General features: G+C 47.5%; 1 protein-coding gene across 1 annotated transcript in view; it reads left to right on the top strand.

Annotated features, from left to right (window-relative positions):
- bach2b (BTB and CNC homology 1, basic leucine zipper transcription factor 2b) overlaps positions 1-15,113 on the top strand; it is a 93,357-nt gene that overhangs the window by 69,604 nt on the left and 8,640 nt on the right. Inside the window, exon 3 of the mRNA XM_056427915.1 lies at positions 5,130-6,644. Coding sequence (XP_056283890.1) covers positions 5,130-6,644 — 1,515 coding nt within the window. The remainder of the gene's footprint in view (positions 1-5,129; positions 6,645-15,113) is intronic.

Here is a 15,113-nt window from a genome sequence, read left to right as displayed (position 1 = left end):
TACTACGAATGCGAATGCATTTGGCTGAAAGTCACACGGAAGGTCACAGTTAACGCGGTCACTCGTCCAACTGGAACACCTGCTGCTCTGAAACGGTTGTGATGCCGTCAGCCTGCGGTCGGGATGACGATCCTGACAACCCGCCGCGCGACAATGTTGACGACGCTCTCTGTTTTGGTTCAATGCTTAAAGCTTCCGACCACTTCAAAACGCCACTTCCGTTGCCAATGTCCGCCGCATATCTCTGACAAAGAATATTTTGCACTGTAAGTATAGACTTAGTATTCATTTGTAAATATTACAAATGTTGTATGTTTTATATTTTTCACAAATGTGTCTTTTGTCTTTTTTATGGCTCCTCCACAATGAAAGCAAGGCAAAAGTCTTTTTTTCCCGCCGTTTTTTTAAAATGCCACTCTGAAGGTGTCCGAAGCAAATCTTCACCTCCTGTTACTTCACCTCAAGTGTGTCGTCGGCCCTGTTCACACCCGGCATTAAAGTGAGTCTCGGGTGATCCCATCACTCGTGGACAGCTCTCGGTGCATGTGTGAATGCACCCGAGACGCCATGAGGATGAGACTCATTCACAAGGAGGCGCTCCGCTCGGCCTGTGAAAACAGTCGTGTTTTATGTTCTGTGGCTCTGAAGCAGCTTTGTCAAGTCTGAGAGAATAAGGTCTGATAGTGAATATCCTCCTTGAAGCATAAATCCAAATATTGGCTTTATTCATGTCATCGAGATCATGAAACTAGAAATTGACATGGAAGATGGAAGATCAGTCAGCATCTTAAAGGGCAAGCGCAGATTATCAGCACATATAATATACAGTAGAAAGAGCACAAGATTCAGATCCAATGGAGTTAGTCTATCAGCAAGTACAAGTAATGTGTGTGTGTGTGTGTGTGTGTGTGTGTGTGTGCTGGGCTCATCAGTAGAGCGGATAGTCCACTCAAAGCCTCTACTCCCCCCCCTCCTTACAATCCCCCTGTCAGACACACACACAACCACCCACCCACCCACTTATCCCGCGTACGCACGTACATCCCTCCCCTCCCCCCTCCCTCCCTCCCTCCCTCCCTCCCTGACAGATATGATGGAGTCAGCAGCTTTCTCTTAGCAATGACCGATACGGACGGTGCTGTTGGACTGTCTATTAGCCAGAGCTCACCGTTGCTTTACACCAGGTGCATGCTGGGAGCCGGCAGCCTGTGGATGCACTGGGTTAACACGAGAAGGACGCAGGACCACAAATGCAGAAACATTTCCTATCGAGCGTTCACAGTGGTCGCCGTCACACATGAGACACTGTGTGCAAACAGATGTGTTTCTCGCATATCACCCATCTGTTCAGACAAACATGTCTCTGTCTGTTGCCACGTCACAGCGACAAATCAATCCAGCAGATCCGAGAAAAAAAGAAAAGAACATGATAATAAAGATTAAAGCACAAAATTTAATTAGTATGAATATACATTTCGTGTGTATGTAGAGGATCACAGGTCATAAGCAGCGACTTATAAACCCGTCTGGGAAATGCTTCAAACTGTCACGGGCCAGTTGAAAGACGTATTGAAAGATTTGACAGCTGCTGCTAAGAAACATGATTATTTATAGCTTTTCAAGAGGCGCTCTTCGAATGAGCAACAGTGTTTCCCGGAGGAGAGCGATGAATGGAGGGACGGCGCAACAAAAGAACGGTGGAAGTCACGGACCAGGCGGCAACCCTCCGGTTCTGTGTAGTGAAGCCAATGCAGAAGCGCTTTAAACTTGCATTCTCAGTAATGGCCATCAGGGGGCGACTCTGGACTCCTCTGGTAATAAAAACAAGTCTTAATTGTATAGAAGTCAATGAGAAAAATGTACCCTACCTCTCATTGGATTTATTACCTCAGTAAACTTGAGTTTATGCTCTCAATCGCTTGTGATTTGGATTCAAATAAGTATGTTCGTTACATAGCATAAGTACGCTTGTTATGTAACTAGCGTTACTACAGTACGGAAGTTACGCAATAAAACTAAGTGGCAACCTGGACCGACCTGGAGGGTGTCTGTATAGATTGATCCAGGTATTTTTTTGCACCTACTATAACAAAATGTGACTATTTATAGGCCAATAAATAATATAACTCGGGAGGAAAAACATGGGGTTTGTTTGACAGATTCGTAATAGGCTAACCCTGAGTTTCTAAAATGTGGGCTTCGTGACTGCACAAGCACTCCACATAAATATCATTATATTGTGATATTATATATATGTATCAAGTGCAGCATGACTGTCGGCGTTTGACAGTACCATCCGACCCAAGTTCAGAGCCAGAGGCAGTTCAGTCCAGCTGTTCTGACACGTTAGCTTGCAGATCATGGAGTTTAGCTGAAAGTTAAGTTGGATGTTTTACAATTCAAATCTGTAATTCTCATATGTGCGCTTCAATCACATAATCCCCGTCTGTATTTTTGGATCATGTTCCATTCAATTTGTCACGGACAAATTCCGCAATGGTGCTGTTGAGTTCTGAGCCTCCAGCATGTATCATCTCTCATGTGAACACAGAACGTCTGAAGTGAGATCGATGAAATATGGTTCCAACCTTTCAAAAAAAACAATTAAAAGCAGCCACCTATTGCACATCTTTATTCATCTCCATGAAAATCCACCAAGCCAGATGATTAAACACATTCTTAGACCTCAGGCTATTTTTTTTACCGACACAATTCTGTTTCCTCGTGCATAACTGCTTAGTTGTGGAAAAATCCACGGCACAGATTCTTGTGGTTTTTTTAAGCTAGATTGTTAAAGGGGAGAAAATCCTGTTCTACTCGTGTGTCTGGTGCAACCTAGTGTGAGCCTCACGCTGATCTCCAAACGGCAGACAAGCCTGGTGGGAAAGCCGGCTCCTTTCTCCGGTCTGTGTGCTCAGCGACAACAGCGTCAGAGGGCGGTCTGGACTTCTGCGGGCTCAGGAGTTTACTTAATCATGTGGCATTAAGTCTAAATGGAAGGCTTCCCTCTGTCATCCCATGCCACATGGCCTCGACGGGGATAAGCCGCAGTCTTTAGGCTTTACAGGCACTTGACCTGACGACGCAGGGTACTCGCACAGAAAGTGAGCCTGTCAGGTCGCGCCCTGACCCGGGCACTTACAGTACAGTGCACTGCTGGACACACACAAATCAGTGTGGGGCAAAGGGCAAAGAGCTAAGGGTGAGCAAAGTGGTTTTAACTAAAGGTCCCGTGTAATAGTGGCTGGGTATCATGTATATATATGTATGAATATATATTTTTTATTTTATTTATATATCTATATGTATATATATATGTATATATAAATATATATATGTATATATAAATATATATAAACATGTATATATAAAAATATTCTTCCCTTATTTCTATCATATATATATACATTATTTTTCCTTGTCTTATTTATATATATATAAACATATATATTTATCTATATATTTTGTTTCTTATTTCTATCTCATATTTGTATCTATATCTAAAGATACATACACTACCGTTCAAAAGTTTGGGGTCACTTAGAAATGTCTTTATTTTTCAAAGAAAAGCACTGTTTTTTCAATAAAGATAACATAAAATTAATCAAAAATACACTCTATACATTGTTAATGTGGTAAATGACTATTCTAGGTGGAAGTGTCTGGTTTCTAATGAAATATCTCCATAGGTGTATAGAGGCCCATTTCCATCAACTATCACTCCCGTGTTCTAATGGTACATTGTGTTTGATAATCGCCTTAGAAGACTAATGTCTGATTAGAAAACCCGTGCAAGAAAACAGTTATGCTGGTGATATAAGCTATACAACTGGCCTTCCTTTGAGCTTGAAGTTTGTAGAACAAAATTAATACTTCAAATATTAATCATTATTTCTAACCTTGTCAATGTCTTGACTATATGTTCTATGAAATGTTCAATTCATTTGATAAATAAAAGTGTGAGTTTTCATGGAAGACACGAAAATGTCTGGGTGACCCCAAACTTTTGAACGGTAGTGTATATATATATATATATATATATATTGAAGTATTGGCTTTCTTTGTTATTAAAAAAGATATTTCTCACCTCCAGTTTATTTCAAAAGATAAATTATTGAAAAAGTATTAGCTTGCTATGGGTTCTCTAGAAACTGAGCTAGAACTCCAAGCGTGGCCTTGGTATAATTCACTGAACAGGTCACAAAGATCTTTGAAGATTCTTTTAAAGAAGAAGAATTCACCATCAGTTGGCCCTCCAGCTGAGAGCGCATTTTCTACATAGATTCCTCAACAGTGAATACATGTCCGTGTATGAATATAAAGAGGCACTTGAGCTTAGACATCTTACCTCAAGTAAGTAAGGCAAAGCGGTGACGTGAGTGCAGGAGAAACCAATGATATGACCACGGAGGTGGTAGACGGCTGCAATGTCCCACAGGTTGTGGTTGTGACCACGAGGCTGGACACACAACCAGAACACCAGATCTTATTTAACATAGGTGAGGGCACTTATAAACTAGATAGTTTCAGCCTTGACCCTTTCGGTCAGCCACTTTCTTCTTTTGTTGAGTTCTGATTACCTTCGCATTGAAAATCCGGAAGGTTATGTTTTGATCGCCGTGTATTTATTTATTTATTTATTTGTATGCGTGTTATTCGCATAACAAAAAAAGTTTTAAGCCGAATCGCATGAAATTTGGTGGGATGATTGGTTATTATCCGGGGACCATTTGATTAGATTTTGGGATCAATCGGGTCAAAGGTCAAGGTCAAGGTCATGGATAGGTCAAAATCTTCTTTTTACCATAGCATGGTCAATTTTTATCCAATTGGCATGCAACTAATGCCAACATGTTCATAATTCAATGCCCAATCTTGTGATATGCGAAGGTATGCGCTCTACCGAGTGCCCGTTCTAGTTGTTGTATATTTTGCTGATCGAAATAAACTAAACTCAAACTCAATTTACCGCTGTATAGAAAGTTCAGTGCTGAAAAGATGAACCGGTACTTTACCGTGTCGGTTTACGTTCGCTGGAGCTGTCGGGTTGTCTCACCACACTCCAAGTGCTCTGAACAATGCCTGTGCTGATGGTAACGCTGGCAATTTCCCTTTTCTTCCCCTCGCAGGTCACTGCCAGGGGATTCGCTCCATTGTTGCAGTTTGCCTACACCGCGAAGCTGTTACTCAGCAGAGAAAACATCCAGGAGGTCATCCGCTGTGCCGAATTCCTGCGCATGCACAACCTCGAGGACTCCTGCTTCCGCTTCCTGGAGGCTCAGCTGCGCAGCGAGGACGACGGCCTGCCGCTCTGCCGGAAGGCGGCGGCGGAGGCGAACAACTCGGAGGAGGATGAGAGCATGCAGTCGGAGGCGGAGCGGCCCGCCTCCCCCAAGACGCGGCGGTGTGCCGACGCCCTCGCCTCCTTCGGACACCCCGACGACGATCGGCCGGCGATCGCCGTTCCCAGCAACTTCGCGGATGGCCGGCTGGACTTTGATCGGCACGGAGCGTCGGACCTGCCGCGATGCCCAAAGTACAGGAAATACCAGTGGGCTTGCAACAAGCACAATAATGACACCTCCTCACACACCAGTACCTCAGGTTTTCCAAGCACATTAACGGAGAGCAGTGTTAGCGGGCCAGATCCGGATCAGGGTCGGCTGCCTTTGGCACAGATCAAAGTCGAACCGCAGGCAGAGGAAGAGGCCGCCTCGTTGTGCCTGTCAGGGGACGAGCAGCAAGTCCGGGATAAGGACAGCGAGACCGCCATGGAGATGGACAACCCCGTATCTGTGGAACGAACCAAGAGAACCAAGTCTGCTTCCTGCCTCCGAGCCTTCTTCAAGAACGGGGCGGACCTCCCCGGTGCGCCCAACACCTCACAGCAGCTATTCGCCAACAGACTCGCCTGCCCCCAGGACAAAGGAAACTCTCAGGGAGATCATAAAAAAGACTTCAGGCCTTTCCCTGGGGAGCTGTGTCTGTCTGTCACATCCCCAAAGGACGCGGACGCTTTCCCCGCCGGGTTGTCCCTCAAGTCCGCCTCCTGCGACGGGGTCTGCAAACAGGAAGCTGAGCTCGATCGCCGCAGTGTCATCTTTTCCTCGGGGGCCTGCGACCGTCTGGGAACCCCAGCACATTCCTACCCCGGCGGGAACTCTTTGGAGATGGAGCTCTCTGAGCACATGCCAAAGGGCCTGTGGGCGGGAGCCAGCCAGTCCCTCCCCACCTCCCAGAGCTTTTCCCCCAGCACCGCCTCCACCGAGCCCCCGCTCCCGTGCCGCCCGCGACCCAACACCAGCTGCCCGGTGCCAATCAGAGTGTGCCCGCGCTCGCCGCCCTGCGAGACGCGCACCAGGACCTCCAGCTCCTGCTCTTCGTACTCCTACGCGGAGGACGGCAGCGGCGGCTCCCCCTGCAGCCTGCCCCAGTTCGAGTTCTCCTCCTCGCCGTGCTCCAACGTGGCCCGCTGCCTCAACGCGGACCAGCAGGAGCAAAGCGCGGGCGGCGACGCCCTGTTCAACCAGGCGCGGCCCAAGATCAAATGCGAGCAGTCCTACGGCACCAACTCCAGCGACGAGTCGGGCTCCTTCTCGGAGGGAGACAGCGAGTCCTGCCACGTGCAGGACCGAGGGCCAGAGGTGAGTGCGAAACACCGTCTCTCACATGGAGCACGCCACCTCGCCGGTACCCTCGACTCCACCGTGGCTAATTATAATGCAGTGCTCCGCTCTCCAGGTCTGCATTAGCAGTCATTAAATCATCATGTAATTGAAGCGGGAGTGTTCAGGACAAGATTTACAGCATCACCAAAGGGCACAGATGTGCTTTGATATTATTAATCTGCTTCATGCACTGCTGGAGATCTGCGTAATGAGTTTGAATACGTGAGCACCAAATGCACCAGGACAGCCTAAATGCAGGAGGCCGCGAGAGAGACGTCTTTTTTTTTTTACGACGGTGATTGGTTCCATCGCCGGAGCGGAGAGAGAGCAGTGTGAACACGGCGCAGGCCGTGGAAGGCTCCGGATCCTCCCGGGCGAGACTCGCCCTCTGAAGCGATTCCCTCTGGCTCGATCCGTCTCCCCGCCGGCGCCAACGACCCTAACTAGCTCATCGCGTCCTGGCAGAACCGCCGGTGTCTATAATCCGCCCCGATAAATATGCAAATGCTACATTTCAATGGAAGCCCAGCCGACTTTTGACATTTCTGATCTATATTGACAATTAGCGGCGCGTCGCAGAAGGGTTTAAAACCAATACATTACGGCGGCGATGTACTTCGGCCATTAAGTTTTAATGTCCGGCGGTTGCAGTTCGTGGGCGAGAGGCTCTTGGCGGGAGTGTAGCGTAACTCCACGGTGCTGACGAGGATGAATAGCCAATCCTCTAATCATCCTCCCCTAATCCACCTGGGCAGACGTCCTCCAAGCTGCAGGCTAGACGACTGCTGTTGTTTACCAGGTAAAGATCAGTGAGGGACCGGCCGATTCACAGATGGAGCGCAGCGCCCGGGCAATAATATCAAAATGAGCAGATATCCCACCTGAGGGAAAGTCAAAAGGCATTAAAATCAATTTACACTGAATTGCTTTGCTGCTTCACAGCGCTGCTGTTTGCCCACGTTGATGATTAAACTTTCCGTCCTCGGGCCCTTCACTGAGTCATGCCGTTAGTGTCGGCTGAAAACTTGAACCTCCAAAATGGCTCTCGAACGCTTTTAGGAGCTCGGAAAAGGAGAAGGATCACAACAATGTAGTTTCTGTTTCCCTGTTTGGGATTTGAAACGCTTTTACAGTCAATTCTACAACACGTCTTGCCATCTGTCTCTCTCTCTCTCGACTGTGACATCACACGGGGCTTGAACTTCCGACCTCTTGGCTCCGGATCCCGCTGGGGCCATCTCAACTCTCGCGACGTCACAGCCAGTGATGCGCGCTCGAGGTGCAAGCGGGATAATGTCTGATGAGCTCCAAGTGTCTCCGGGGGGGGGGGGGGGGGGGGGGTGGCAGAAAGGGAGGGCGAGAGTGGTGCGTTGCCATGGCGATGCGATTCAAAGAGCGAGTCGGTGTGTCGCGAGGGGTTGGAGCTACATGACAGGATCTCGCTTTCACCGCGGAAAAATAATTCGGTTCCGCTGCTCAAACAGAGCTGCGAGATGAAGCGGCTCGGCAGTAATGTGTAATTGTGACCCTCGTAGCGTGGCACACGGCTCACGACCGCCATTAGATTTACGGGCCTGCGGAATGTGCTCCTGTAAAAGATGTCGGATTGATTCACACTGAGCGATGAACCCCCAAAGAAATGACCGGGATACGTTTTAGTCGCCTTTTGTCATTTCTTTGTTTATGTGTCAGACATTGATGACGCTCCATTACTCCTCTGTCAAATCTCTATTGACTCACGCCGGTGATCTGCCAGCTTTGCACTCGCTATCGCGGGCTGCTGATAAGCTCCTCCATGAATGAATGTTTCCCAGAGCCGCCTTTTAAAGGTACTTAGCGAAGCTCGGTGTTCGGTTACTCTCCCTTGGCCTTCATGTGGTGAAGAAGTGCTACCTCATGCCACTCCTCGCGGCGCCCCACCGCTCTGTAATTTCTTCCGTACAAACAAAGCACAGAGGCGTCGCTGCCGTTTTGGCAAATGGCGGCAGCGTCGGTAAAAATAGCTGCAGCCTCGGGCCGCGGACGAGACGCAGCGGATCCCGATGAGGAAGGAAGTTGTTTAAAAAAAAAAGTGCAGGGCAAGTCTGACCGAAGCCTCGTCATTCGAGGCAGCGCCGAGTCACTATAGGTCTCTGGGCGGCTCCCGCTCCGAGGTTTACGAGCTGTTGCGTTTATACGAGCATCATCTGAGAACTATTAGCGGCTTCACGCTTCGAGATAAAAAGAGAGACGAGCAGCTTTTGAAAGAGGATAGCCACGTTGCCTCACTGACCGTGTTTACATGCATTCGAATAACTGGCTTAGTCGGACTGAAATCGAATTATCCGTTTCATGTAAACACCTTTGTTCGACTATGTGCGGTCCGACTACGATCCGATTAACACCCCTGGATAACTCGATCCGATTGATAATCCGACTATCGCGGCATGTAGCGGTGAATTGGATTAGGAACTGGACTTTGCGTCTTTGCGCATGCTTGAGATCCCGCCGCCCTCCTCCCCCCTCCCTCCCATGTCGTGACCCGGAAGTCGAAAGAGACGATAAGTTGTCACTGCCGGGAGCCTGGCCGGCAGAAAACAAACAAACAACGCTATGGAGAACACAAGAGCCACCACACATCTCTGGACCGAAGAGCAGACAGAATTTATGCTTAATGTATTGAAGGAGTTGAACATACTAAAGTTCATGGTTCTTTCTCGAAATGTTGATGTTGTTGTTGTTGGTTGTTGTTGGTGGTGGTGAAGAGGTCAAGCGGAGATGGCTGTATCACCACGAGTTGTAATGAAAACAGCGCCGCCTATCGTATCGGATATGACATGCTTTCGGCCAATGATTCTAATTACTCACTGCCATGTATATTGGGATAACAGCAGATCCCCCAAAAGATAGCAGAGTCCGACTAAAGCAAGATTCTAATTATACCATCATGTAAACACACTGACTTTGACCCGAGCGTGGCTCCTCGAGGGGTTTGATGCGACTCCATCTAGTCTCACTGGTTCTGTTCACTGCTGACGTACCTACAGTGCAACAGTAATAATGGAAATGCATGTTATTGTGTTCAAAGAAGATCACGCCTCGTGTGACGGAGAACAGAAATGTTTTGAGCGCCGACCAGGGAAGGGATTTGAATTGTCAAATTAAAGTTGAATATGAATCACAGCCTCGTGTTAACTTTAAAAAAAATGTTTGGACAATTGCCTTCAATGCTGCAAATAATCATGAAAGTGGATTGAATTTGTTTCGCCGAACGAAACCGAGACTTTTTTCCGCAATAATCCGAAAATCCAAAGGAAAAATCCAACTGGCTCTTTGTATGAGGCCAATGCCAAGATTCTGACTTCCTGGTTGGCCTTCAAAAGTACGTGGCAACCGAGCAGATTTCTCCATTCAGCACACTTTATGACCGGCGTGGGGGCAAATTAAAAAGGTAGACGTTGTTGCGTAACTGACAACGCTGTGTTGATGCCACTTTCACACTTTCAAACTTTATAGCTCACACATCAGAAAGTGGCCGCTGCAACCAGCAGCCTGTCAACTGCCTTCTCTCTCTCTCGCTCTCTCGCTCTCTCTCTCTGGCTCCCTGGTTGCAGTGTAGGCGTTGAGCTCATTCTAGCGTATCGTCTGACCACAGCGGTGCAAATATTGATCTCAGAGCGAGTGGGAGGAAGGAATGAGGAAGTAGTCCTGATACATCAGCACATTGTTTTTTTGGTGTTTTTTTTGGTATCAGGCAAAACATGAAATAGAAAGAACACGTGACAGGAAGAGCACAGGCCTCAATATCAGTTCTGCCGCCCTTGCACAATGTGAGATAACCTTTGCTACACTCTAGATATGATGTGGCTGCGGTCCAATTTGCCAATCGTAATGTCAGCTGCTGACCCATTTTAGTCATATGCAATAGTAATACGTATATATGCGTTAGATAAATGATGCCTTTTTTTCATTTTGTTTCATTCTTGGGCACAATGCCTACTGTGTACACAGAGGGAGGCTTGTTGATATTGAGAAAGAGGAGCAGTTTACCCAAGCGTTTTACTTTGAAATCTATATTTATCTAGCGTGATGCACTTACAACAACAACAGAAAGTAGTATCAAAGAAATGAGATACAGTGCCTATTCATTACCCCACCGAAATCCGGCCTGGGGCGCTCAGCGGAGCGAGACGAATATAGAGCCCAAGCAGACGAGAGATGTTTCACACTGTTATTTGTTTATTTGTTGTGCGTTGTGAAGAGCAGAGCACAGTGCGTGGGCCCCTCGCTGTACTTCACAGCGATAACCTGCAAGAGTCTTGTGCTGATTTTGGCCACGTTGGTGCAACTCGGCGGCCAGTGCCTTTTATTTTCATTTTTTTATTTTCACTCGAGGAAATGACTTGGCAATCAAACAGAAAAATCCAGTGGTGAGAGTTTGTTGTTGTGTTTTTGTTTATTTGACATCTTTTTTTCCAATAAACTCCTCATTTCTCCGAAGATGCATCAGCTGCTTTGGCCATGACACTGAGCGCCGCGTGCATTCATAAAGCTCCTTAGGAACGCGGTGCAGGTTGTTGCTATTCATGATTCAGTAAGCAGCGAAACATTTAGTTATTTATCTAAACATGCTGCAGATTAATGCTTTAACCCCCCCAGACAGAACAGTTGCTACTGAACCTCCCTAGTTATCTTCGTTAAGATGTGACTACGGATAAGAGCGGCGATGCTTCTTCATAATCGAATTTTCAAGCGTTAACAGGGTTAATTACCGAGAGGGCGTGAAACACACTCACAGACGTGCAGAATGCTCAACCTCATATTGCGCGATAAGATCTCATTATATTTTATTCTTTAAAATTAGAGGAGAAGACGTGCGTCTCAAGCGGCGTTCGTTTGTTTTTAGAAAATACTTTTGGTTACATTCCCAAAACAAATTGTTAAGTGACCAAATGGGACAGGATTGGATGAGATGATTTTACCATTTTACCAGAAGATTCAACAAGGAGTAGTTTTAAAGGGAGGATTAAAAAGAGATTACGTTCATTATGCAATATATTATTACTTTTCCTACTTTTTAATGTGAATCTCCATATCATGCTCAATATTACTTTTTCTTTTTTAGCTTCTATTAGTTTAATATTACTTCCTCTAGTTTTTAATTATTTACCATATATATTTACCTTGTGTTATTGCTTTTCTATTTTTGCACTGGTGTCAGTATTACTTCTTTGACACTTAATAGTTGTTATTGTATTGTTCATATGAATTTTTCTTCTTCTCCCTTACTCTTCTGTTGTAATCTTTGATTAAACTCTGGCACAATAATTCCCCTCAGGATTAATAAAGCCCTATCTTACCTTATCTTATCATGTTGGCTGCAGAGCTGGAGCCAATGTTTGGTTAGCTTAATTTAGCATAGAGACCAAAAGTAGGCCGTTTAACTCTCTTTCTGGCTTCATGCCAAGCTAGGCTAACCCCTTCCAGCTCTGTATCGGCACAGACATCAGACCGACGTAGACGGATAACTCCCGTAAAGAAAGCGGTATGGAGCGCTATTGTTTGCGTAGCAAGCTAACGTAAACCAGAGACTGTATGTAAGAAGTGGATGTGGTCATCAAGAGGTCACTCATTGGTCTATGGACTGTCTTATGGAGCCTCGAGTTCCGTGATTTCGGCGTTGCCATGTAGAATTACAGCCGCCGCCACGTGTTTTTCTTTTTTTACAACCGATGAACCGAAGTAACCGAGATGTGGAGCGCGGAGGAGTGACGTAGAAATTTTCACAATGTTCACCGAGTTAATGAATCAAATGATAAGTAGGGTTATTTTCTTATAGACCTTCCATACAATCAGACTTCTTTCTGCAACCAGAGGAGTCGCCCCCTGGTGGCCAGTAGAGAGCATGCCGGTTTTAAGACACCTCCGCGAGGTTGTCGCCTGGTGTAAACACACACATCACACTTCTCTCATACACACATCCGACTGCTCCTTTTTAAAAGGTAACGTTGCTGATTTTTGTGAGATTTCTTATTTTACTCTGATGCTATTAACACTGTCATAAAATATTCCCCGTATTGTATGAAAACCCTCCTTCAGGGGTGGTATTTGCAAGCCTGGATTTGAGACAAACGTGCATCAGGGGGTGCCTGAGGTTCAGTAGAGCGCTTGGTCCTGATGTCAGATGATACCCGCGTACTTTACACTCCATCACGACCCGGAGCAAGAGACCGGCCGGCGAGTCGGGGAAAGGGAACGAGAAAAAGAGAAAGAAACGCACATTTTGGGACAGTTGGCTTTGAATTCTCGACCGCCGTTGAAGCGCACTCCGTCATACCCCGACCTCGCTGCTGAACTGGGTCTCTCTCGCTGTGAAGCTGTTAAATATAGCCGTCCCCTGTGTACCGGCGGCTGGTGGATGATGGCGGGGAACTGGGCGGTCGGGGGGGGGGGGGAGAAACCAAGGTCACATCTTTTCCTTCGCCCTTGTTTTTTTCCCAGCTCTGGGTCAGACCCATGGAGGCTACTTGATCCCAAACAGAGTCATCTTCTCCCCCCCCCTGCATTTTAGATGGAGCTGGTAGCCCGTGCTGATGTTTTACAGCCCCCCGCCACCGCCCCCCTCTGCTCCTCTGCTTTTGCGGCTGGAGCTGTCATGGCCTGGCAGAGCGGCGCGAAGCCGAGCGCGGCCCTGAAAGCTCGGCTCGTTATTTATTCATGCGTCTGCATGCGGATGTGGAGCAGCGATGAGGAGCGTGGGGGGCTCACAGGGCTGCACTCCTAATGAGGAAACTCAAGCCGTTTTACATCTTTCGGGTGCAGATTGACGTCTAGATTTGGATTCCGTCATGAGTAAGCACCCTGCCCCCCCCCCTCCCCAACGCCAGGTGACGCCTCAGCCACCGCTGTGTAACCACTTGGCGGGAAAAGAAAACAATAAGAAGAAGGGGAAAAAAGCCCAAAGCTGCCGCCACCTGCGCCGCCTGCGGTCATCCGAGCGGTTGAGGGGTCTCCGGGGAGCATCCCCCCCCCCCCCTTTACACACACCTCCCCCACCCCGGGCTCGAGCAGCCAGGTACAAGCAGGAGCGAGGACTCTCTCGCTCCTCTTTCTCCTTTGTTTGACTTCCTCAGAGGCAGCCACGGGGAAAGGGGGTGGGGGGGAGGGGGGGGGCAGCTCCTCTCCTCTCTGCCAGCTCTCCCCGGCTGTCTTCCTCTCTGGCCCTTTGTTGTGCCTCCACCGGCTTCACTCGCCGCCTACAGCTGAAGGATCCCTGGTGCACGCTGATACCGCTGGGGTGGATCTGCCTGTGATGTGCTCATCACAAGGTTTGCCATCACCTGAGGGAGGGAGGCCCGAGTCGTTGTTGCTCTTCGAACTGGGAATAAACACTTTGACGCGGTGTCTTTTTTTGGGGTTATAGGGGGGGGGGGGGTGTTTACCAAATTCACTGCTGTGTTCGCTTCCCGCTGATCCTTTTGTTCTGCAGCCACCGCGAAGGACTCCGCTAGTTGCCAGCGTAGATATTCATCATGCCCCCAGAACTCACCTGACACTGAATCGGATCAGGTTGACGAGTCACTGCCCCCCTCCCCCTCCCCCTCCATCTCCATCTCCCCTGCAATCTGTCACACTGGCACCTTTCCAGCTGCTTAGGGACAGATGGAGAGGGGACTCTTTTCTTGGATCGCCTTTCCCCCTCTGCTTGGGAATGTGCGCTCCGTGTGAAATGTAAGGCGAGAGAGAGAGAGAAGGCTCATACCGAGGCCTGCTAGTCCCTCGAAGCCGGCGCTCTCTTGACACCTTGTGGCCGGAAGCTGCGGCTGCCTCGCAGGAAGCCTGCGCGGCGATGCTTTGACTCACCTTGGACGTTCTCCTCTACGCGCCTGCCAAAATGAGCCGCGGCCCTTCATTAATCTACCCCGTTAACTCACAAAGGAGACGTTCATCCAGGCGAGACGCCGCCGGGACAGTTTGTCACGCTCTGATCATTAGAGATTTGGGGCTATTGTCTTCTTTCAGAGAGAAAAGCATCGGAAAATACACATTTAAGTGTTAATTTTTCTACTTTCTCTATTTGCATTTGTAGATTTTCTCATTAGAAAATGCCTAATTTGCATTTAACATAGCATTTCAGGAAACAATTTTTTAAAAACATTATCTTAATGTAGGTAGGTTTCATGATTATATCTATTCGTTGAAATGTGTGGAATTTACTCAAATATTGGGCTTTTGGAGCCAGAATCTTCCTCTCCAGCAGCAATCACACACACCAAATATTGCAATTTAATTCCTATCTATATTGTTGAAGGTTATCTACACAGCGATGTGTTCATATATCATTCATAGCCTGATTTATAAAACATTTAATCCTTAAAAAACTTCGCAAAATGGTATTGGCTGTAGAGAGTATTTTCTGATTTATGGAGCGATTCTGAGAGATATCCAAATTCCCTTGATTATTAC

This window comes from Pseudoliparis swirei, chromosome 12 (genome assembly GCF_029220125.1).
Source record: "Pseudoliparis swirei isolate HS2019 ecotype Mariana Trench chromosome 12, NWPU_hadal_v1, whole genome shotgun sequence".
NCBI classification, from domain to species: domain Eukaryota; kingdom Metazoa; phylum Chordata; class Actinopteri; order Perciformes; family Liparidae; genus Pseudoliparis; species Pseudoliparis swirei.
This window is presented reverse-complemented; position numbering and strand designations above follow the sequence as displayed.